General features: G+C 39.8%; 1 protein-coding gene across 1 annotated transcript in view; it reads right to left on the bottom strand.

The window, feature by feature from the left end:
* CSMD1 (CUB and Sushi multiple domains 1) overlaps positions 1–26,533 on the bottom strand; it is a 1,828,277-nt gene that overhangs the window by 344,754 nt on the left and 1,456,990 nt on the right. Inside the window, exons 13-16 of the mRNA XM_057537433.1 lie at positions 11,133–11,315; positions 9,561–9,887; positions 8,377–8,571; positions 2,797–2,935 (exon numbers count right to left, since the gene is read on the bottom strand). Coding sequence (XP_057393416.1) covers positions 2,797–2,935; positions 8,377–8,571; positions 9,561–9,887; positions 11,133–11,315 — 844 coding nt within the window. The remainder of the gene's footprint in view (positions 1–2,796; positions 2,936–8,376; positions 8,572–9,560; positions 9,888–11,132; positions 11,316–26,533) is intronic.

The following is a 26,533-nucleotide window of genomic DNA, read 5'->3' on the forward strand; positions in this document are numbered from 1 at the left end:
CTGAGCACGTGTAGCGTTTGAGGACAGTACTTATTTCTGGGGGGAAGGCTCACCCCCCATCCCTCCCTCTGCTCAGTACTCCATCCAGCAGCATCACAGACAGGAACGGGGGTAGTGACTCAGCTCTGAAATAAACACACTGTGAGCCGGTAGACAGAGAAGCACCAGTCAGTGAGAGTCAATCACGGCACATTTTCAAACTGTTTCTCATGATCCCCAGTGTAACATGACTATGGATTTCTTAACATGAGCAGATTGAAGTGACATGATCTCCTAAAGGAAAAGGGTAAATCAAAATACATGACAATACTTTAAATACCTTTCCTGAAACAAAAAATTCTGTGCCTTTTCAAGCTGCATCAACTCTTGTGTGACAGTAGGAGAGCACCGGGCACATTACTGCTTCAGAAACCAAATACTACTTCAATGATTTGAAAAGGTAAGAACAGATTCCAAAAAGTGCTTAACTTTTCTTCCAAGGAGGACTTATGCTTCCAGAGAATCTGGTCTGATATTATATTTATATACAGTTGCAGCCACTTGGGTGCTCTTTGATGAAATGGAGGTACCATTCCAGGCACTGAGATAACTTTGGAAATGGGCCCATCTCGTCCTCAAAGAGCTAACCCAGTTTCCAAGTGTCTGGCGTGGCTCTCAGGCAGCAGCTCACTGACTGGAGCCTCTGATTCATCAGTGACTCTCAGACAGAGAATTCCAGAGTAGCCTGTGCATGGGTCTCCAGGGTCTGCAATGCACGCTGCTGATGGGGAGGTAGAGGAAGGGGCAGAGTGGCTGTCTTAGATTCCTGGCACAGAGCAATGAAAAAAGATGCTGAAATCAAAGGGCCCTGCCCTGTTTATCATTAAATCACATACTCCTCTTAGCGCAAATGCACAATAATGATATATTCTTGCAACTAACTTAGAATGGTCCCTGACCCTCAATCTTCCGTAAAGGGGAATTCAAACAATTGGTGTAGCGTGTGGCTAGGTCAGAATACAGCCACAGGCTGGACATTTGGGGTGGGATAGGGCAGCTTTGTCTTTTACTATTAAAAATGTTCTCTAAAGATGCTATGACTTCACAGTTATCTGAGTGCACATTCAAGAAGTCTAGATAAGCTTGGAATAAATCTCATTTGAAGTATCTGCACTGAAGTTTTCACATCTTTCATCTTTAGAGACAGCCAGGACTGATAGAGGGCGTGCCTCAAGAGCTGGACGATTTCCAGGGTAACCTCAGAAAGAAAAATGTAAATGCTTTTCATCAGTTGGCAACCTAGCACACACTGTGTAACAATAACATCAGTATGGAATTTAAAATTTGTTTGTGCAAACACATCCTTTATTAGGATGTCAGCTCACAGCTCAAGGTATAAACCAATGCACTATTGAACTATTGAAGGGCGGTGTACTATGTCCAGGGTAATAATCACAAGTGTCTGAAAATATCAGAAATGTTCGTACTTACAAATGGAATTTAGCAAATACCGCAGTTCAATAGTATCGAAAAGACAAGATTGAGAAAAATTATGAGTATTTTTGTTCAGGCAACTGAAAATGAAATGCTAATAAATTCTGCCAAACCAGAATGTAAAATCACTATTTTTACTAAATGATTTACATTTGTTGTGCTGCTGGAAATCAGGATGTGTGTCTGCTTTTTTCCCTCTCAATACTAGAAAGTGTAAAAATTAGTAAGAAACCAAACAATTTACTTAATATTTATAAAGGTTTTTTTTTCCCAGTGACTAAGATTATATGCAAGAATCCATTCTCCAATATAATGAATACATAAACCAATTTTTTCTTTTCTTCTGAGAGATTATCCTACTGGAGTTATAATTATCCTATCAGATATAATAATATCAATAATAACTTCAAAGACAAATAATCACTAAGTGATAACATAATTCCTGCTAAAAACCTTTCCTGTATGGATGTCGTCATTGAGAATTAGAAAATTAGTTAAAAAATAATATAATAATGTTCATCTGTCTTGAGACATTATAATATTCTGAATACTAGAACCCCAAGCTCAGTCTAGTTAAAAAGGTCATTGTTAGAGAAAGCCCAATTTGCTCAGTTATTAATGAACCTTGAAACACTAAACAAAGATGCTTCCTTGCATTTTAAAGCATGTGGGTCCCTTCCAAAGTACTTTTGGTTCTTAATCTTCAAATTGATTGTTGAGACAATCTGGACAATATTTGATCATGAAGAATTCAAATAGCATGCTTCTTTTTTCTTAGATTATCAAATACATTATCAAACAGCTAAGCCAAATACCATTGCAGTGACGGAACCACTCATAGCTAATTAACAGGTAATGAATCTGCTGCACACAGGCTGTTGCCAGCTCTGCAACCCCAAACCGCCCTTCAGTCCCCAGAGCCATCCCCAGAGTGGGAGAACTCTTTTCCTGTGCTTTCTAGAAATACCTAAGGGACCAAAAGGCTCTATTTGCAATCAAACACCAAGCAGAATTTATTCTAGCCTCAGGTCCAAAATCCAGAGGTGGACGCACGGGCCAGCGACTGTGAGTTCTGGGAATGCTTGTCTGGGCCACCATGCCCTCAACCACGTCTGCAGAGGGGCCGTAGCTGTGGGCTTAGAGGATAAAATTCCAGAAGAACAGAATTCATCAAGCAAGCGCCTATTTCCTTTTAAGTGAACTCCTTTGGGGGAACCAATGAAAAACTGTCATCTTTCTAAGATTTAAGATCCATTTAAATAAAAACATTGGGCATGCATGGGTCATCAGGTCCAAATTAAGGAAAACAAAGTTTTTTCTTACCTATCAAAAGTTATTTTAATAGAGTGTCCTGGTTTTGCTTCAATTATCCATTCACAATTTAAGGAATCTTTATAATACCCTGGCCATCCCGGGGGCAAAATGACTCCACTTGAAGCTGTCAGATGTCCACCACACGGGGCTGAAAGATGATGCAGGGTATAAACAGGTCAAATTATGTATATGTACCACGGCAGCACCTCAGTTACTGCAGGAATTCGCTTCTGTGTTCATGGACTTAATGGTTTCTAGTATTCAAGCAAAAATTATTCCCAAGTAAATTAACAATACTGAAAGCAGAGCACATATATTCCACAACTGGGCATTTATCATCAACCTGCAGCAAAGTTCTTCCCATCTAATAACGGCACAGTCTACGTGAGTGGTGTCTGCCAGACGACTTCCAGGAATTATCACGTTCAATCATCACAACAAAGTCACGAGGCGCGAATTCCACTGATACCCACATTTTACATGTATTCAGATGTCAACAAATGTCTATTAATACACAAACTTAAAATTACCTCACATCTAAAATTAAAATACTCTGTGGTGTGTGATTGTGGGTGTGTTTTAAAATATGTGTATGTGTTTATTCACTTTGGGTTGTGTTCATTTTATTAAAATAATTTGCCACATACAACTTACTAAATTGCTGGTGATTGTTAGAAAACAAATAAATAAATAAATAAAATTCGGTAAACATGAACTAGTGTGCATCAATCCTTCTGAAGGGCTGGGTAACAGTGATCCATGATTACATAGACAAAAGGGAGTTGAAGGAAAGTATGTGCCTGGTGCTCAGTAAAGGTGAGTATGCATTTCTGTAAAATCTACAGAAAATTTAAACTAATAACATATATTTAACATGTTTCTGCCTAGCCACATATATTTTTCAGATTTATTTTTTTCTCAAAGTTCTTTGCCATCTTTGTAATCACTTTTGTGAATCTATAGAGATCAAATAAAACATGAAAATGTTCCTAGTTAAAAAAATATTTTTGGAAAAATACTCCTTTTATGGAAAAATAGCAATATGCATTAAAATGCTGGAAAAATTTATAAAATTTTACCCAAATTTTGATGCTAGAAAAAAAAACTGACACAGAGGAATCTATAGAAATAATTATAGTAGCTTCATTTGTAATAGAAAAAAAGAAACAAAAAAAGAAAAGCAAAAAATTTATGAAAAGAACATGACTACATATTTAGAATGTCACAAATACGTTTGAAGTGATATTCTGAAATGTTAAAATGATAAAATCTTTGCAATAGAATATTATATATTTTAAAGCAGGATACAAAATCGTACCTATAGTATAATCTAAATTTCACAGAAGAAAAATTTTATTCAGAGAAAACAGGAGATGGAAATTCGAAAATATCAATATGTTAATAGTAGATAAGACCAAGTGACTGCTGTGTAGATCACATGTTTTTCTTGACATAGCGTCTCTTCCAAGTAAGCTACAATAAATATGTGTTACATCCGTACCTTAAAATACATAATAAGAAATCAGAGCCATTTTTATGAACGTGAGTTCCTAAAGAAAACTTTCATTACTTCATGTAATCATAATTTTAAAAACAAGTTATTTTTACTAATTAACACTAGGGTTTTTTCCTAGCTAAGTCCTTACATTCACATTTACATCCTATGAAATCATATATCCATTTAGATCAGTATCACATAGAATTTAATTCCTATGCTTATTGACGTGATACAGCAAATCCTTTTTAGAGTACAGCATAAGCAAAACACAGCATGTTAATTTTACTTATTTTATGTTTAACTAACTATCCAAAGCTACTATATAGAAAGACATATAGCAAATACAGATTTTTCAAAAATTATGATACATAAGACATTTATAAATCTGATTATTTCCTAAAAGTCTTATTTTCCATATAAAAACAAACATGTTTCCTTTAGTTTAGTAAAGCTTTGTCCCTAAATTTTGAATTGTCATATTTCTTGGAATATACCCGAATTGTCACACATACTATTATTTTCTTAATATACTGTCTTCTACATATCACTTTATAATTGAGTGTATTAGAACTTGTATCCCTTTATCCTGATGAAATAGACATGCTAATCTTTATGCTGCAGATTAACCACATTGAACAGTAAAATGTTACATGATGATCTCAAGTTTGCTGTACTGGTCAACTTAGATTAGGTTATGCAATAGCAGCTATAATAAGGGAGGCGTATTTCCCACACAGCGCTTGTCTAGGGCTCTGCCCCCAATTCCTTGCTTCCACGAGCTGAGCTATGGCACCTGGACATGGGTCCTGCAGTGGCAATTACAGCCTCTGAGCCAGAAGGTGGTTATGTCACTTCCACTCACACCTAATTAGCCAGACCCCTCACGAAGTTTCATCAAACCACAGGGGCCAAGAAGATAAGCAGACTCGGTAGAGATCCAGAATATCTGGTGAACAGCACTGATGACCTTCAAATTCACGTGGGTGATTAAAAAAAAAAAAAATTATGGGAATGAGGTCTTTAGAAGGCATATTCTCCTTTGATGTTTTGACCATTTACTTTGGCAAGTTACCTGACACTGCATTTCTAAAATAAGTCCTTCTTTTTTTGTTGTTTTGTTAAATTTATTTACTATTTATTTATTATTATTTTTGGCTGCATTGGGTCTTTGTTGCTGCGCACGGGCTTTCTCTAGTTGCAGCAAGCGGGGGCTACTCTTTGTTGTGGTGCGTGGGCTTCTCATCGCGGCAGCTTCTCTTGTCGTGGAGCACGGACTCTAGGCGCACGGGCTTCAGTAGTTGTGGCGTGCGGGCTCAGCAGCTGTGGCTCGCGGGCTCTAGAGCGCAGGCTCAGTAGTTGTGGCACACGGGCTCAGCTGCTCCGTGGCATGTGGGATCTTCCCGGACCAGGGCTCGAACCCGTGTCCCCTGCATTGGCAGGTGGATTCTTAACCACTGAGCCACCAGGGAAGCCCTAAAATAAGTCCTTCTTCAATATACATTTTGTCTATAGCTTTATTTTTAATGCAATTATCTGGCTTGGGTATATCACACTGAAACTGGCTTTATAAAATGTGATATAGGAGTTAGTGCCTCTTTTCCATTATCTGGGCCCATGTTCCCAACGCTAAAATTCTCTGAACTTGAAAGACAGACAACTTCCTTGTGCATGCCTCTGGTGCCTGTGTCTTTTTCAGTCTTTAATCTTCTTTCTAATTTCTTTTTTTTTTTTTTCCTTTCTAATTTCTTTTTATGGTACTTTGTTTATTCACATTTTGTACTTTTTATTGCATCACTTTGGGTAATTTATATTTTGCTAGGAAATCACCAATTTTCTTTGAACTTTAAAATTTGTTGCCATAGAGATGTATTCTTGTACAGTAATTTTTCCCTCAAGATAACTTGTGTTTTTTAATGACACTAAGCTATGCTGAAGCATAGAGGCAGGTTAAATGTAGAACAAATAAAGAGAGAAAAATCTTTCCCTCAGTAATTGATTTTCTAAGTACAAGTAAACTTCAACAATCTCATTCACCGTTAACTAGTTCTTGTGCTAAGGGTTTGTTTTGCTGTTAACAACCCATAGCTGGGGTTTGCCTTGAACTTCATCTGAAGGTCTCTTCCAAACAGTGAGAGAACTGCCCGTTCCCATTTAATGTGGTACTTTCTCCTTTTGTCTGACTCTATGGGAACCCTCACCTGACACTTCCTGGAGCCCTTTATTTCCCCAACTGCGCGGAGAAACCTACCTGCCCTGCAGCTTACACCTATCTGCACACAGCCCACTGCAGGTAAGCACACCAGTGGCAGTGAGAACCGTGGCAGACAGAACAGAGACTAGACAGTATTGCTTGTTTTGAGCTTCTTTCTTGTAAAATTATTCATGCTTCAAAGTCAGCAGTGAAACGCTTGGCTCAAGCAGTATCTGCAAACATATTTATTCCTGCCCTGTTATTAGTCCCATTTATCTGAGAACCCTGATTGTACTGTTTACTTATTTATAAAGGATAATAACCCAGTCATTTATTAACATCGATAAAATGTAACATATACAAAAGCATACACTTAGAACGTGATAGAAACAAATAAACAAAGGAAACGCCTCCTGTCGTGTCCTCACCCTTCAATCGATCAAGTTCAGAAGCATACATTTAGAACATGACAGAAACAAATAAACGAAGGAAACGCCTCCTGTCATGTCCTCGCCCTTCAATCGATCAAGCTCCCACTCCTGGGTGGTGCCCACAGTCCACCAAAGTGCTTTTAACAACTTATGAAACCGTGGAAATGAGAAACATCCTTCTGTGAATTTAGCAGCATCAGCCAATGATGATGTAAAATAGTGCTGATCCTTGAAATACTGAGGAATAACTCTGGAGGTAGGGCTGAGGGCAGAACAAGGAGGTGAGGCACAACCCCACTGCCCATGTGGGTGAGCAAGCGGGGAGGGAGGAGGGAGGGATGACTAGGTGGAGCACAGAGGATCTTAGGGCCGAGAAAATACCCAGTGTGATACTGTAATGGTGGATACATGTCACATCCATTTGCCCAAGCCCAAAGAATGGCCAATCCCAAGAGGCAGCCCTCATGTAAACTGCGGACTCAGGGTAATGGTGGCGTGTCACTATAGGTCCATTGGTTGTAACAAGCGCACCACCTGGTGCGGGATGTTGATAATGGGGGCAGCTGTGCATGTATGGGGGGTGGGGGTGTGTGGGAAATCTCTGTACCTTCCACTCAATTTTGTTGTAAACCTAAAACTGCTCTAAAAAATGTCTACTTTTTAAAAAGTATCTGTATTTCTTTGGCACTTACTAGAGATACTTTTTAAAAAAGCCTTTCTTAGCTCTTTACACTTGGACCATTCTGATAGGGAGGGTATGAGTTTATATTCTAAGTAAATTTTTTTTTTTACCTGAGTAAACATCAAAGGTAATATCCTCCTTAATTTTTTCCCGTTTGGTTTTCTTACATACGTAACCAGAGTGGCAATGTCAAGAAGAAAATTAGTTAGGTGGTATTTATGTCAGCCACACTAAGGGCAACAAAATAGTTAACTAAAAACTATGTTGTTGTTATAGGTTGAATCATGCACTCCCCCACGATATTCTGGATTCCTAATCCCAGCACCTCAGAATGTGACCTTATTTGGAAATAAGGTTACTGCAGACATAATTAGTTAAGATGAGATCATTAGACTGGGCCCTAGTCCAATATGACTGGTGTCCTTAGAAAGAGGGGAAATTTGGACACAGACACATTCTCACATGGAGAAAGCGGGGATGATGCTTCTATAAGCCAAGAAACTCCGAAGATTGCCAGCAAACCCACCAGAAGCTGGGAGAGGGGCCTGGATCACAGCTCTCCCTTACAGCCTCAGAAGGAACCAGTCCTGCCGACACCTCGATCTTGGACTTGCAGCCTCTAGAGCTGGGATAGAATAAATTCTGTTGTTAAAGCCACCAGTTTGTGGTACTTGGTACAGCAGCCCTGGGAAACCAATATTGTTGATTGTTTGCTTGCTTGTTTGTTTTTTAAATTAGATGTACCATTTCAAAGGAAAATAACTGGCAAACAACAGGGGACTCGCACCTTCACAGCGGGGGACGGTGGAGCTCCAGACTACATTCCCATCCTGCAGGATGCAGGTGATGGACTCCGACCCCTGGGTTTTGACGAAGCCATCGTCACAGTGGAAAGAGACCGAACTCCCAAGCAGGAACCTGTCACCAAAACGCCGTCCATTTATGGGAATGCCAGGATCGTGACACTCGTTTTGACCAAATGCTGAAAAGAAAAAGAAAAAGGACTAGAATAAAAAATACTTCAATGTTAATTACGAGTATTAGAAGAAAACAAAACCACTTATAAAGCAATTTATTTTCCTAAATTTCAGTTATATCTTCATAGATAAACATCTTCAATAAACAGAATATTGATGACTAGAGAGACAGAGAGAGAGAGATGGATAGAGAGACATCACTATCATCCACACAGCATTTCACAGTTTGAAAGCACTTTTTCACTAAGAAAAACAGAGAAGAGATACGTAGGTGATACAAAAGGTTTCTGGTTCTGACACATCTAGATTAGCATCCTGGGTCTTGTGTTTACTGCCTGCCCCTGGGCCGATTACTCTCGTGATCTGAGCCTGGTTATCTTTATTTACAGAATGAGGAATATGAAGCTTATATTCCAGAGTTGCAGCAATGTTAAATGAAATAATTCCTGTCAAATCATAAGCACAGCATCTAAGACAAGTAGGCAGTCAGTAAATTATAACTTTTAACTCCTACTTAACATTATTATCTTACTTTATTCCCTCAACAATGCAATTTAAGCAGATGCTCTTAAATATAATCTCTAATGCAAATGAGGAATCTGAGGCAAAGAAAAGTTAGCCATCTTATCAAAATCCACTAAGTATATACAAGTGCAGGTGTACTAATCCATGGCTCCTGACCCCAAATGCCTCAGTCCTTTTTTACTATTCTATTTTGTTGCATGGAGGACACATGGGTGGATGGATGGATGGATGGGTGGATGGATGGATGGAAAACCAGAGAGAGAGAAGACCTGTGATCCAGTCCTCACTATAGGAGTGAGCAAGACACTAACCTAAACGGAGTGAGGTATTTTCTAGGTTCTCAGGATAATGCTATATAATTTTGCAAACTGTGATTATAAAACCCCTGGAGTATCAGCCTTGACATTGGGCTTCACACACGTGAGAACCAGGGGAAAAGTGGACACGGGGCAGGTGCGGGCACACTTACTGGTGTAGGTGATGTTGAAGCCTCTGCCGGTGGTAGAGTGATCCGACTGGAACTCCAGGCGAACGACGTGCCCAATGCTGGCCAGCTGGGAGGGCACCTCGTTGCCAGAGAAAGTGCCCAGCACGGTTATATCCGAAATCCCGTCATCTTTGACCGCAAGGAAGTCAAACTGAGGCTCCACATCGAAGTCATTAAAGATGAGGTGAATTCTGCTGCCAGGCTCAGAGATAATCAACCAGACGCAGTTCATGTTGTTACCATACTCCTCCGGATAATTTGGTGAGAGGATAATTCCTGATGATGCCGTAAAGTTGAAGAAACAGGAAACTGTGAAGACACAGGTAAATTTTCAAACAATTTTGCCCACATCCAAAGGACTGGCTACATGCGAAGGACTTGGGGAAAATCCATACCTGCAGTTACCTAGGATCATCCAACTGTTTTTAAATGGGTGATCCTGGACCATAACATGTTCTCTTTCCCAAGTTGTCAATAGAATACGTTCAATATATAGAACAACTAGAGCCTATACATAATAAAGTGCAAGCTTGATTCAAAAATGATCCTATCAAGTTGACTGAAACTTGTGGCAAATATTAAAATTTCTAGTTGCAACTTTCTGCCTTCAGAAGAGCAAATATTAATATGAAAAAGTATGCCTGTGTCATAAGAACAATTTCCAGAAAACAATATTGGTTCTAGTCAGTTTTCTATGATAACTTTTCATTTTAAATTTTGTGTTTGCCTTTAAAGTGCATTTTTTCAAATTAATTTTTTAATTATTTATAGGGTAACAATGATTAAATAATAACTTTGAAAATCAGACCGTGTCCTGGGTGGATAATATAAAAATCTCTTGGAATACTTACTTAATGTGTACTCAAAAATCAGTAATATATATTCATATATATATTTTATATACATATGAATATATATAATATTTATATATATATGAATATGTATATAAAATATATATATATGAAATTCATATATGTGAATATTTTATATATATTCTTCATTTTTTGGAGGGAACATCTGTTGGACTTATTTCTAGGGTGCGAATATGCTTATTATTCCACATAATTTCATATGTGTTCCCCAGTCATTGTTATATTTAGTTACAAAAAAATCCTGCTTTTAATTCGCTATGAAGTCCTTCTCTTCTACTTGTTAAAACACTTATGAGGAAGCAGGCAGTTCTTCCATTGAAATGCAAAGTGACAGCACGGCCCATGCTCACAACTTGTCTTAAGTGTCACAGGACATTATTGGGTTGTAAAGAGCCCGGGTCCTACTGATGGCTCAGTCTGGCATCAGCCCCTCTGGATGGAAGTGATGCTCTGTTAGGATCTTTCTAGTGGAAAGCTCTCAGTGAGTTTATCTATCTAGTAGTAAGAACATCACTGATTGGTTTTAAGTAAGTGAAGAAAGCATGAGAGCTAGTGTCTGAGAAGCCCTGGCTGTTTCTGGTCAATGTCATGCTCCCAAGCGATGCTGAGAGCTGCCCGCCCTGCTTCTCTCCCCCTCTCAAGGCAACCTCGGAATAGAGCCGGGACCAGGCTCAGTACTCACATACACAGCTGGGCTTGTTGCCAGACCACTGGTTGTTCTGCTGACACGTGATAACTCTCTCCCCCACCAGCTCAAAGGCTGCCTGGCATTCGAAGGTGAGCGAGTCTCCGTGGAGAAAACTGCTGCCTGTCCGCTTCCCGTAGGCAGGGATTCCTGGGTCCCCACATCCTCCCTTCTCAATTTCTGAAAATGGGAAAGACAAATGAACCATTAAAAAGGTACACAATTAACATTTTTTAACAATTTTGAAAATGAACAGTGGTTTATTTTTGCATTGTTTCTATAAACAGTTTCAAAAGGATACTCAATTCATCTAACATTTATTTACAAAAGCCAGAAAAATGTGTACTTTAAATTTAAGAGAAAGGTATTTAAGTTATTGTCTTTTAAGGGATACACAAGGCTACACAGATGTGTTGACAATGCAAGTGTTACAATTAATACATGTTTCTTCCTGGTCTACACCCTTCCTGCATGTTATCTATAATTGCTACCATTAAAACGTAAACACCAATTTTGTTTTAATTGATGTGTTTTTTAATGTAAGCCATATAAGTAAGATAGTTCATTTCCTACTGAATATTTAAGTCTATATATCCATTTGAATATTCTTTCCCTTCAATTGATGTTAAAACTCATTTATGAAACAAAACAAATATATTCATGGTCTTCAGATGAAAAGAAAATATGCGGAATCAAGCCTCTTTTCATTATAACATGATTGTAATGAAATGTGGATACAAATACACCAAAATTATACATACATTTCAACTTTGCTCTGTCGTGTTAACAACACAGAATGTATTAACTAAAATATGTTATTCATTTATTCATACAAAAAATATCCTTTGAGGGCCAACTGTGAGTCAGGCTCTGTTCTACCTAAGGAGGTGAGCGGACAAACAAGACTAAATTCCCGCAGACATGGGGCTTACATTATATGGAGGGAAACAATAACAATTTTTGAGATAATGAAGGGTAGTTTGAAGCGAAATGAAGGAGGCTGAAGGGCTGGGTGGAGAAGGAAACAAGGCCGCTGTGCTGAGGACCTGTAGGGAGATGAGAGGGAAGAGGTGGTTTGCAGAGGAAGGGAGGGACTGGTCCAGAGCAGCCAGTGGGGTTTTTGTGGGAAGCAGATGTTGCAGGGTTTTCAGGTGATACATGATGTGATCCGATACATGATGTGATACAAGTTCAGAAGCCCCTCCGCAGGGCTGGGGAGCGGAGGCAGAAGAGTGAGTTTCCACAGTTCGGGCCGGTTTCTCTGGGCACGGCTCACAGAGGCATGTCTCGGTCATCCTTCCCAGATTCTTCACAGGTTTGCACCTCATCATTTGTCACGACCAAGAGCAAATTCAAACGTCGGTTTTATTAGCAACCTAAACGCTTTCTGATCAAGTTCTCATTTTCTGGAATGTCTGTGGAAATGACTATGAGCTGAATTTCCGGGTGGTTTTCAGGTACGTGCCTGCCATGTGGGGAACCTATACGAGTCCAGAGATTGACCCAGAGATAGCTTATTCTCCTCAAGAGGAGAAACTTTACTTCCGAGTGTTCAGGAATTTCAAAGTGAAATCAGCTTGTAATATAATGGTGCTGAACCTTCAACATGTAGGATATTACCACTTCTGTTTTCTTAGCAAACTAGCAAATGAAACACAAAACAAAACCAGGTACTGTGTACAGACAGGTTCATCGTGCCCTCCTGATGGCTCAGGTATCAAATAAAGAAGACAACGCTAACAGTAACAGTTATACAGGAGTTCAAATGTTCCTGGATGCAGCACAGGCCCAAGAAAGCCTCAGAGAACACTCTTCCTTAAGGACAGGCCTTGGAGTTCAAGCTGAACTTGAGTTGAACAGAACTGGGAATTTATCTACTTGAATTTAACACTTGGGATGCCTTGAACCAAATTTCTTTGACTGAAATAAACAAAGGCAATTCAGACCAATGGCTTATAACAGAAAAGACCTTGCATTTGGTGTGGCCTGTCAGTTGGGTAAGGGGGCAGGAGTCCAGGGTCCTGACCAAAGACACAGCTTTGAGGGCAGGAATAGGAACACCAGACTTGGTTTTGAGATTCCCAGGCTCTGCTGGGCCACCAGGTGCAATTCAGTCTTGAAAAGTTTACATTTTCACTCCCTCAGTTTACTGTTTTCTACCTCACAGGGTGACTGTGAGAGCTAAACTGTATAATTCACATTAGTCCCTGGCATATAGGGCTCAAAATATTAGCCACTACTATGATTATTAGCAAACCTGAGACTTCTAGACGTTTCTTTTTGCCTCTGTGATGCTAAAGTTCAAACTTTTTATAGTGAAATACATTATGGAATTTTGGGAAATACTGTTTTCTACATTAACTGAGTCAGGGAACTCCTGACTTTGCAGAGTGCTGTAAAATAAATTGGTTGTAGACACACAGGGTGGATGTGGACAAGGGTCTTTCTGCTTCCCATGCTGAGGGTCTAGAGCATCCAGTGGTCCTTCATCTCCACTAAAGATGCTGGTCTTCCCTGATGCAGATGCAAGGCCAGGGCTGGCTGAGCAGAACCTGTCGTCTGGCACGTCTGTTATTAGGAGTTCGGCATGGACTAGTGAGACGTGTCAGTTATCAGTAGGTCCGCATGTGCGAGCCGGACCTACTCAGCACCCACAGAATACGAACGTGTCCCACAATTAGGCCAGTGAAGCTTCATTCGGGCAGCTTTTTTGGACATTCTGCATTCGTGACCCCTACACACCAGCCCTAAGTAATTGTGACAAAATCCACACAGATTCAGATATTTCCCTTGGAGGTCACATTGCCTACACTTGAGAATCTGCATCTACCTCACGTGTTTTCTGAACAAGCAGAACAAGTAAAGTAAGAATAAGACTGGGTTGACGTTGATACAGTAACTGCATCAAACCTCCTTCTATACGCAACAAAATGCAAGATGTCAAAGATGACCTTGATGTGCTTTCCTGGAAAGAAACACCATCGTTTGTTATCAGTGAAAAGATTGAAGCCCCTAGAGGAAAAAAAAAGCTGGTCAAATATCTCTTCTAAATTATCACTAGAAACGGGATTTGATAACGAGGAGCCTAAAGAAAATATTAGGTTGTAATTATTTCCTCACTCCTTCTCTGATGCTGCTTTTTTAGCAGTTGGGGATATTTGTACAAAAGTCTACTGAGGACTCAATGGAGTTCCTATTGGTGTGTTCTTCTTTGACAATGACCTTTAAAAGTACAAATTAATGTTATTTCATTTTCACTTTTTCATGTTGATTTTTTCTAAATTTTATGAAGTATTTATTTTTTAGTGTTATTTTTAGAATTGACTTAAACATTTATGTTACATTGACATTATATATTTAACATTTATCTCTAATACATTTGATTTTTATTTGATAGTTTATACTATGCCTATAAATGTTTATATAATAAATGAGTAATTGGATTCACTACTTTGTAATGTATCTGAGCTCTTTCTTTTTTCCTGGCATATCAGTATTCATTGACATGTAAACCAAAATACTGAGATTGACAATTGAGTCTGCTATGGCAGAGAACTTATCAGCCGCATTTCTGAGAAAGGACATTAAAACTATTAAGGTGAGCCATATCCACTTGCCAATTATTTGACAATTTTTGATCTACAAAAGTCATTTAATTAAATCCAACCCTTAATCCAAAATGCCATAGCTGCTCTCTGATGTTTACCTCATGGTACAGTATACAGCTTCCCTGTAAGGCTGCCCGCTAACTGAGAACCATTATTGTTCCTCTTTTTGTACCATCTTTGCACCTGCCATGACCCGAACACACAGTAGAATTGGTGCAGATGAATGAACGCTGGTTTGAGTAATAACCAAGTTCCTCTGGACTCCTCTGCACAGCTAAATATCCTGGCTTGGTGTCCCTTATCCGACTCTGTCCACGTGACTTTTCCATGCATCGGGGACTCCCTGTTTCTGACTCTCACTTCTTCAACTTCTCCTCCACACTCCAGGGAATTGCCCTGCCTTCTCCAAACCCGCCCACAGGAGCGCACCTGCAGGTGGACCCACCTGCCAGGTGCCTGTGCATCGTAGAGACCATGCAGGTCAATCAGGGTACATTTCCCACACACTTGACACCTCTTCGACCTCAGGGTCTCCCAACCCATCCAGGGCTCTCTCATTCCAGCGGCAGAGGCCTCCTGAGTGTTCCAGGACACTTCATGCTTCCACGCTGGTCCTCCCGTCAAAGATACGACCCTCTCCCTTTTTATAATATCCCTCTTGGTTAAAGTCCCTTCAAATCCCCATAATCCAGATTACTTTTGCTCCCTACTCTAGGATTTACAGGTAGCTCTTCTGTAGAGGTTTAAGAACTAGTCACATCTGGACTGACTGAGATGTGGACCTGTCTTTCTATCCCATTACGCTGTTAATTTTTCCAGAATGATAAGCCTTCTCTCTCTCTGGACTTCCTAGTACTTAAACAGTGCCCGAACAAAGTGGACACTTGGCACTGTGTTGTTATTTAAAAGGAACTTCTGAAATGTCTGCCCAGGCTTGGGTAGTTTTTAGCTGTAACATAGCATGTGTATGTTTTTAATTTTTTTTCCTCTATGAAGAGTTACTCACCGTTGCCCAATTGCTTAGTCTGTGACAGATACTTTTGAGCACCATTCACTGTTCTAGGTGTAGGTCTAACAAACAAGTGAGCAGACCAAGCAGCTGGTCTTGTGGAGCGTGTGGCTTAGGGCAGTCAGCAGAAAATACACAAATAGTCTAAAGTATGCCAGACAGGCACAAATGCACTGGAGAAAGAGAAAGCAGTTAGGAGGAAGTAGAGAGTAGTGAGAGGGTCTTTTCAGGTGGGACAGTCAGAGAAGGTCTCTGAAAAGTGAACCTGTGAGCAGAGACTTGAAGTGGGGGACAGTCAGATGGGTAAGGCAGAAGATCGTCCCACAGGCAGTGAGCAGGAGGTATCGCTCAGGGCTGAGTGAGGGGTGCTCCTGGCAGGCAGGAGGAAGAGCAAGAAGGCCACGAGCGATCATGTTCTGGTGATAAAGGGAGAGATGAGGAGGACACGAAAACACAGGACTGATTGAGGACCAGGCTATGCACAGTCTCTAGACTTTTATGCGGATTTTATTCTTCCATTGTGCTTTATTACAATCATGCTGTAAGAGCTACAGAAACCAGATAATCTATCAAACTGTTTCCTAAATTATTGTGAAACATTGTCCCATAATAAAGATTGGAGAGAAGACACCTAAATTCCACCATAAGACAAGACTTACCTTAGGGTTATCAGCTGTATTGATTTTAGCTTCTCTGCTGCCAGGAACACCAATCCTAAGTTATTATGAAGATTTACCTTCTATTGACCCATTTATATATGCTTGGTGGGTAGCATGGACTACAGGAAGGGGTATCAGACTGAGAATATAGGTTCAATTCACAGATCTTTCATGTAATAACCAAGGGAACTTTATTATTCCCTTTGATTTTTTAAAAAATTGTGCAACATGCCTTATATGCGAGGGTACTAGGACCAGGAATGATTTATTATCTTCAGGAAGTCTACAGTCTAGTAATTTGAAGGGACTGTGATGGCTGACCATCACAGGGCACTTGGTGAGACATCTGTTTCATCGAAGATACTCGGAAGTGAATATTAAACGTCAAATGTCCTTAAAATAAAAATAAACAGTTGAAGGGAAAATAGACTCTGAACCCTGACATACTCGCTGTCCAGCCCAGAGCTCTCACCCTGCAGGTCACGTAGAAATGGTTTGCACTGGCGCTGTAGGAGTTATGGTCACACGGCAGCCAGACTGGCTCCAGAGCAGCTCAGCCAAGGGCAGCATTTGGCAGGGAAGCCCAACTCAGGCACAGGCCAGGCAACTGGCCAGAGGTCAGGGGCTGCCATCGCCCACCCTGTACCCCGCCCCCGCTCCTTAATGAGGTGGTCTTCTCCAGACTCCTCTACTTGTCCATTTTAATTTCCATCCTCTTAACGAAGACCCAGCATTCCTGGCCCCCTGATTTCAGGAGGAAACAAGTCAAAAAGGAAAGGAAGAAGCCCTTCAACTTCCCCTCTTTTGCCTGGGCCTCTGTCTTCTGTCTCCACCAGTGGTTCCCAAACTTGCCTACACATCAGAGTCACCCCGGGAGCCCCACCCCTACCAATCACAAATTCCAGTATCTCCCAATGGGCCATTTAGCTACACTGATTGGGAGAGAAGGAAAGAAACAGATGTCAAACAGGGCAGTATGTAACTCAGGACTTGAGGCATTCCCTGGTTCGCGGGGGAAGGGATGAGAAGCTGTAGCTTTCATGATGAGGAACCTTGAACCCACTTAGGTGCAGAGCCTGGCAGGGGCTACTTTCTAGTGGACCACAAGGGTTTGAACAAAAGAACATCCAGAATTTAACCCCCTCTTCTCCCAACAAACACACATTTTCCTAGGCTGTGTCAGCAGTGGAATGCAGATATAGAGATGACATCCCCCCCAAAAAAATTACTGATTTAGACCATTCAAAACCTCTGGTAATAAATATTCCATTAGTAAATATGTAACCATGTGTGCTATCAAAGGGAAAATTGGAGTAGTTTCCCAATAATGGTCCCTAATTTGGACTAAAACAAAGATTTGTATATAAAGAGAGACCCCAAAGTGGATTTATTGTATATGCCTATTTTAAAATAATCACACAGAAATGGTTCAATGTGTGCAATAAATCCACCAATAAATTAAACTAGTGCAAAAACAGCTAAGTAATCTCACAAGCTAAACTGTCCTCTTTTTCACAGGGCACAGTAAGAGTGTCATTAAATAGTATGAATTGTGTTTCATATGGTATCAGGATTGCATTTGGCTGCTAGTAACCAAAAAGTTCAAGGAACTTTGGCTTAAATTAATGAGCATTTTATTTTCCTCATATAACAAGAATAATGGATGTAGGGAGTACAAAACAGACCAATGGGTCAGGTTAATAAGAACCCAGGCTCTTCATTTTTATTTTCCATCACCCTGAACGTGCTGGCTGACATCTTGAGGGTTGCGGTCTCATGGTCCAAAGTGGCTGCTGGATCTCAAGGTAGGAAGAAAGCAGAGAGTCAAAGTCCCCCACAAGGGCAGCCAGTGGGGTTCTTTCTTTAAAAAAAAAACAAAAAACACTTTTCCAGAGGCCCTATCTAGCGACTTCTGCTACATCTCTTTGTGTCTTGCTGCTCATCTGACCATTTCTACCTCTGAAGGATCCTGGAAATGTAATATTAGCACTTCTTAGACTCTCTCATGGAGGAAGACAAAGGAAAATAGTGTTTTCTAAAGTGGCATCTGCATAGCCCATCCACAATATCTGCCGCAAAATTAGAAACTGAATTTAACTCCTGCCAAAAATACCATGTCAATGGAAACGAAAGCCCCTCTCAAACATAAAATCCTTTTTAATACGTTTGGCAATGTTAGCTGGTACGTTTAAGTATCTTGTTATTTTGTGTTCAGGAAAAAAGTACAAATACGTTTCTGTAAATTCTTTTGGGAATAAGTTGGGAGTTAAATAGTTAAAGGTAAATAAAAGGAAATGTTATTTTAGAAAAAATGTATTACCAGAACAATTGTCACAGAGGTAGAAAAATAACAGATTAGGTAAAAAATAAGAAAATGCCTGAGAGTATCATGAATCAAAGCCATTTTATGATTCTTCATTCTTTCTTAATTCTGCCGTAAAGATCAGGTAGGTGTGAGGTATCTTTTGCTGGACTAGATGACAATTTACGAGGACTCTTCAACTTGCTGACTTCCGATTGATTTGTACTGTCACGGCTGGAAACCACACTTGGATGGCCAGTCATAGAGAAAAGAAAGAGGTGCATAATCAAGCAAAAAAGAAGTGAATTTTAATTTTAGAAACTAGGGAGCCTGTTAATAAATTATCTGCTCCGTTAGCTTTTTTTTTTTCCTAAGGAGGCATTAACTGTACCAGAATGAAGCTATCATTTTTGATAGCATTTCACACGCTCTTAGTTAGCAGCCCTAGAACATCAACTCACTGTTTCCTCCAAGTGTTTTACAGCCAGTTTTTCTCACAGATAGGAAGTCACACTGCTTAGAGATGACTATCCTATATTTGCTTTACTGAGACAGATATTGTATGTTTACTTTCTCTACTAAGTGTTACTAAATAACATTTACTATATAAAACTAAAGATAAACATTCTGGATTTACTGTATCTGCTAAGACAGATGTCTTGTGCCTACTTTACAGAGATTATTTTTGGACTGAAATGGGCATTTAGCTATGCATAATTTAAACATTTTTCTAGGCTAATTTTGTCAACTTTGCTCTACAATTAGGCACAACATTTGGGCACTTGATTATCCAATTATCTGTGCATTAGAGCGTGCCCAAAATTGCTTCTGGAAAAGCATCTTGGCTTTGCCCACAGTACTTCATTAGGTCACCTCTAAAGAGTTGGCATCACATCTACTCAGTCATGTGCTCTTGTTAAGCATTTCGTCTTGCACGATAATGTCATTTTATCCAAGCATATGGCTCTGTCCTAATTTGGCAACACAGGATATCTGCATAGCAAGTACTTATCTGGGAATACAATATTGAATTAACTGCTAATCAATTATTATTCAGAGATGCTATGGACAGAATTTTGTCTCCTCATAACTCATACCCTGAAACTCTAAGCCCCAACACGGCTACATTTGGAGGTAGGGTCTTTAGGGAGGTAACTAAGGTTAAATGAGGTCGTAGTGACTGGGCTCTAATCCAGTAGGACTGATGTTCCTTTAAGAAGAGGCACCAGGGATTTGCACACAGCCAGAAGACAGTCACACACAAGCCAAGAAGAGAGGTCTCAGGAGAAATCAAACTGGCAGCATTTGGATCTTGGACATCCGGTCTCCAGAAATGTGAGCAAATAAATTGTTGTTGTTTCAGCCACCCAGTCTGTGGTACTTTGTTCTGCCAGCTCCAGCAAACTAATTCAATTTAAATGAAAGACACACTACTTATGGAAAACTGCATGAAGCTATGCCCATGCAGTCAGTTTACTCTTCTAGAATAGGTTAAGTCTTTCATTAGGTCAAGACGGGGCCACTTTCACATTCCCTTGACATACTTTTTCTTACTGACTTAAACTTCAGAATCATGCCACTGGCATATATCGAGAGCTGTTGAAAGAGTCTATTGCTCTTTATTCCTGTTGATAAATACTTCTTTAAAATACTACTGAGAATATTGTTTACATTTTACTGAAATATTATTTCTATGAAGCCCAAAGGGAAACATTATTCTCTGATGTTAGCAGTATATAATTATTGGGAAACTGGTTTATTTTTATTCTATCAACTTTATGATTATGTGAAGAAAAGAAGACACTGATGAGGAAAGATGGTAGGGATAATGGTGGGAATTGAGTATCTAGAGCATCAAAGTTCATGGTGATGACGAGGTCTTCTACAGGACCACGGGAGTGACTGACCAAGATGCTAGCTATCTGGAGGCTATAGTACCTCTGCTCCTTTCTGCTCTGTGAAGGGCTCATGCTTGGTGTTTAACTTTCTCATCTTTTAAGTGGGAAGCTTTTCCTGGATGAGTAATTTGCTAAAAGGAAGTGTGGGAAGAGGTGCTGGTGCTTAAAGTTGGGTAAAAGGAACCTGCATTTGGTCTGTTGTTTGTAACACTTTCACCAATATTCAGCCTAGAGGGTCACGGGCCATTAATCATGAGAAAGTGAAGATGGTTCACAGTCCTGTTGCTCAAATGGTCAACTCCATGTTGAGAAGCAGAAGTGCGTCTGTTTTCCTGCGAAGCATCATGAAGCCTGGGGGTTTGTCACAGCTACGAAGGGGCTACTTTTCTCCCAATTTCTCCTCTAGGCTCTCACACTAAAAGTACGTAGTTGATGAGGATGACATACATGTATGTTTCCCTGCTCAGAATTCCTGGTTCTCTACCCTGTGATGCCACTTAGAGAAGGTCCTGCAGCCTGCCCATATATCCTGACCCTTCAGCTCTAATCAGCTGTTATCGGTTTGCCCTCGTACCTGCAGATTCAACCAACCACAGATGAAAAATATTCAGTAAAAAAAATTCCAGAAAGTTCCAAAAAGAAAAACTTGAATTTGCTGCACACCAGCAACTATTAATCACATAGCATTGTAAGTAATCTAGAGACAATTAAAATATGCAGAAGGATGTACGGATGTGCATTTTATGTAAATACTATGCCACTTCATATAAGGGACTTGAGCATCCTCCGACTTTGGCATCCTCAAGGTGAGGGAGTCCTGGAACCAATCCCCTGAGGATACTGAGGGTCAATTGTGCAAACTCCTTTGGAGAGAAACACAGAGCCCCACACCTTCCTGCTGGTCTCCCTGACTTGGTCCTCCTCTTCACTGAGTGTTTCCATCCTCAGCTTACACTGCTCTTTCAGGTTATAGATGGTTCCATCAAAGATGGAATAACTCCCTCTTTTCCTTCACATTTCTCATTTTCCTTGTTACTTAGTTCGGTTCAGAGACGAATTGTGAGCAGAGAAATGTTATTCCTCTACCTTTAGTCAGAAGCCTGCTCTATTCTTTTCATAGATTTGGAAGAATTCACTTTGGCATGATTTTATATTGAGAGGTTTAGGTGAAGGCCACATTATTATAATTTTCTCATTGTTTTTATCAAGGGTATACTGTGCTCAAAACATTTATAATAAGCATTTCAGAAGTTCAGTTTATTTCTCAGAACTATCTCTAATGCCATTTCCTTCCACATTTCCCCATATTACTTTATATTTCTCAAAGATGTTGATGAATATTTAAAAGTATCTGCAAGATTTCTTCTCCTGTTTTGAATTAAAGGGAATTCTACAACTACTTTTAAATACACTATTTTTACTGATGAAGATTCTCATTTCAGTTTTGGCACCAACAGGCTCTAAAACCCAAACCACTTTATTTCACCTTATTAATAAACAAAATGGGATGGGACTAGATAATTGCTGGCATCCCTTCCAGTTTTGTATTTTTATGACATCCTGAACTCTTAGGTGTAGAACCTACCAACAAAACTATGAACCATCAATCTTCATTTTCCCATGATTCATAATTTTTACTAAAAATACTGTTTTAGGACTATCCCAAAGAACTGACACAGTCCATTTATGATGGATACTGTCACCCAGCCTCCTAAACCCCAAGATACACCACACACAAACGTGTTTATAGTTCTGGTTGAATTCCCGAATATTCTGCACTGCCCCAGGGCTTTGCTGTTCACTGCCCACAATCTTCCATCACCACTGCTGTCATCTGAATTATTTCTCTGCTCCCCATTCTGCCTCCTCATCCCACTTTTGATGCTGCAGCCAAAATAATCTTTCTAAACCCCAGATCTCATTATGGCCCTACCCTGCTTGAAATGCCTCTGGTGATCCCCTTCCTTCTTAATCCAAATGCTTTCACCTGAGTTAGAAAGCCCGACATCACTAACTCCCCTGGGTCATCTTTCACTGCCCCGTCCTTGCGATCACAATCCAGGCTGCTGCAACTTCCTTTAGTACCTGACAGTATCTCCTCCTTTCAGCCTTCATGCCTGCTGTAAACATTTTGTCTACTCTTGTCTTTCATCTGATCCATTCAATCCACTGTCCACATTCTAACTTCAACTGCACTTGCTCTGGGATAGCCTAGATCCCATGCTCTGCCTTCACCTGTCTCTTCTCTGTTGTAAGACTTGTCACTGTGCATTTTATTTATCTTTCATGCTTTACTGTAAGCTCTTGGAGGGTTTATTTTATTGACTTCTAAATTTGCTCTACCTAGTTAAGTGACCTACACACAGCAGATGCCCTTCAAGATTAGTTTTAATGAATGCCACAGAGTTTTGTATTTATATATGCATTTAAAATCTATGTTTGCGGGCTTCCCTGGTGGCGCAGTGGTTGAGAATCTGCCTGCCAATGCAGGGGACACGGGTTCGAGCCCTGGTCTGGGAAGATCCCACATGCCGCGGAGCAACTAGGCCCGTGAGCCACAAGTACTGAGCCTGCGCGTCTGGAGCCTGTGCTCCGCAACAAGAGAGGCCACGATAGTGAGAGGCCCGCGCACCGTGATGAAGAGTGGCCCCCGCTCGCCGCAACTAGAGAAAGCCCTCACGCAGAAACAAAGACCCAACAAAAGCCAAAAATAAATAAATAAATAAATAAATAAATAAATAAATAAACTCCAATCTCAAAAAAAAAAAAAAAAAAAAAAATCTATGTTTGCTACCCATCACACTTATGATGCACTGACTCATTCTTGAAATGTTTATCCAACTCCTAATTCACCTAGGATCCAAGGTGGGGTAGATGGATTTAGGAAAAAGGTGTACCTTTTATCATCTGAAAAGGAAAAAAAATTCTATTAAAAATAATAATGGTGTACTTTATGAATAAGTAAAAATTGTGTTTATAAAAAATGTTTTAATTACTCTGGAGAATTTAATGAAGCCCAATCACTTCTTAGCTCATGCTGTAGGCTGAGATCTAGGGAAACTGAAAAATATAGAAGTAATCGATGGAAAATGAAAATACATTTTCTTTACTGATAAAATGCGTCTATTTTGTTTGAAAATGTTTTCATGATAATGAGTTAGATAAAATAATATTTTGCCAAATAAGAATTTGGGTTGGATATAATATTTAATTCTCAGCCCTAAAAATGATTGGCCACTAGCATCAAGGACTTACTATACTTGTAAACTCTTTTTTAATATAAATGTTCTTTAGCTGTACTTCAGAAATCAGTATTTTTTTTAAATAACAGAGGGTAAACTACTACCAGAGAAACAGAGAAAGCAACTCTTAAATTATAAATCAGTTAGTGTAGAACTATGGTGGATTTCCAAACATCCATTTCCATTTAGAGAAGTATCTGTTGTCCACTTGAATTTCAAAAAGTCTGAAAAGAAGGTAGGATGAGACAAAATATAATTATCCTATCAGAAACATCAGCATGTTTGTTTGGTTGGCTTTGTATAACCAACCGCGGGTTGTCGCAATTGATATGCTGCAAACTGCCCGGGGAGACTGCCCGTTTCCACTGTCAGCAGCAAGCTTGGGCAAGGCTGTGTGTGGGACAGCTGGAAATGCAGGACAGGCATCGCTGACCATCCTTTGGTCTCTGGGATCTGTGTCCACACACAGATGAGAGACTCACCAACAGCTTTAGCAGGCTCTTTCGCTTCCATCCCAAAGGTACTCAGGGAAGTTCTTTATAAAAATGTACTCAATGATTAAAACTGAATCCTAAAATTATATTCACTCACAGTCATACATACAGACAGCATTTCTGTAAATTTCGGTAGATAATATTGGATTACATGAGCTAATATCCCTGCCTTTTAGTGAGAATGATTTATTAAAAGTAAACTTTTAAAACATACCATGTTCTGGACCAGTTGCTGTGCATTGTCTCACTAAACTACTCCTGACAAGGTGATACCAGTTCTGTCTGACATGTGAAATACACTAATAATGTATTATTTGTATTATTTGATCTTCCAAATTATCACAAAATTGACTGGGAGTGATGTCATCAAGATAGTGACATAGGTCCTTCCTGACTTACCCCCCCCCCCCGCCCACAAGAAGACCAGCTAGCAACCATCCACAGACAAGATACCACTGGGAAAATCCCAGAACACAGGGGTGAGGTGGAAGCAGCCCCTGGACCATCCCCAGACTGAGAGGAACTGCATTTTTTCACAGAAGTAGAAAAAACAAATCCTGAAACTTGAATGGAGCCACAAAAGACCCCTAGCCAAAGCAATCTTGAAGATGAACAATGCTGGAGGCATCACACTTCCTGATTTCAAACCATACTACAAAGTTACAGCAAACAAAACAGGAAGGCACTGTCATAAAAGCAGAAATACAGACCCATGGAAGAGGAGAGAGCCCAGAAAGAAACCCACTCATACACAGTCAACTAATATTTGACAAAGGAGCCAAGAATACTCAATGAGAAAATGACAGTCTCTTCAATAAACGGTGCTGGGAAAACCGGATATCTACCTGCAAAAGAAGGCAACTGGACCCCTTACACCACCCACAAAAACTAACTTCAAATGTGTTAACATCTTAAACATAAGACCTGAAGGCATAAAATCCTTAGAAGAAAACACAGGGAAAAAGTTCCTTGCCATTGGTCTTGGCAATGATTTTTCTGGTGTGATACCCAAAACACAAGCAACAAATGCAAAAATCAACAAGTGGGATGACTTCTGCACAGCAAAAGAAACTATTAAGAAAGTGAAAAGGTAACCCATGAAAAGAGATAATATTTGCAAACCATCTATCTGATAAGGAGTTAATATCCAAAAAATATAAGAAACTTATACAAATAAGATAAATAAAATATTCCTTTAAACTCCATATGGTTTCTCACAGGATTAAAATTAATTAATTTCTTCAGAACCCACATTGCTCCAGCTATTCAGGTAATATTTCTTTAAATGTGTTAGAAACATTTCGATTTTAGAAAACTAAAGCTGTTCTCTCTCATAAGCTCAGATCAAACCTTTTACAGATTATGTAAGGTCTGAACACAGCTTCTTAGACTTTGACGCTTGTGATAAAAGAAATTTTGCAGAGCTTGTATGTGCACCTTTTTCTCATTTGCTACTTGACTGTATCTCTAACCTGAATTCGGGATTAAAAAAACAAAAACCAGAATAGATAATGGATGGCTACCAGATGACCGTTGTGCAGTGGTAGTTATTAACCCAAGGACAGCTCTCAAGATCAGTAAATGTTCCTATTTCTGGCTGAGCGAAGAGCTGCTGGAAATATAGTTTTTTTTGTGCAAATGTCCACACAGCACCTGCTCTTAGATTAATTCTCATTTTTCTGGGGCTTTGACTCAGGAATCTCTAAAATAATTGATTTCCTTCCATCACCTTTAGAAAACAAGACTGCAGCATATGAATGGCCATCAACCAATCATGCCCTTTGCAGATGGTGCCTGGGCTTCTCCCCACTGGTGGGCAGGTGTACGCTCCCTGCATTTCAGACCACCGTGTGGACATAGCATAACCAGGCACCTGGAGAGAACTGAAGTCTCCCATGACTATCTCCTCTCCATCACAACCAACAACATGACCCCAAAAAGTAGCAGATTGCTATTACAGTGGCCTGTGCTTGTTAAAATTATGTGTAATCATGCTTAATTATGGTGTTCAGGGGAAATTCTGTTGTGTGCATAAAACACTGTATTTGCTTTTCAGGAAAATGTGCTTTGTTTGGCTAAAACAAAAATGAGATGCTCTCAAAGATGTTATCAACAGCTAAGATGAGTCAGGAATGATGTTGCTCTGTTTCTCTTTCCCCTCGGGGCCCCCATCCTGAATTACAGGA

This window comes from Balaenoptera acutorostrata, chromosome 21, assembly GCF_949987535.1.
Source record: "Balaenoptera acutorostrata chromosome 21, mBalAcu1.1, whole genome shotgun sequence".
Lineage (NCBI taxonomy): Eukaryota > Metazoa > Chordata > Mammalia > Artiodactyla > Balaenopteridae > Balaenoptera > Balaenoptera acutorostrata.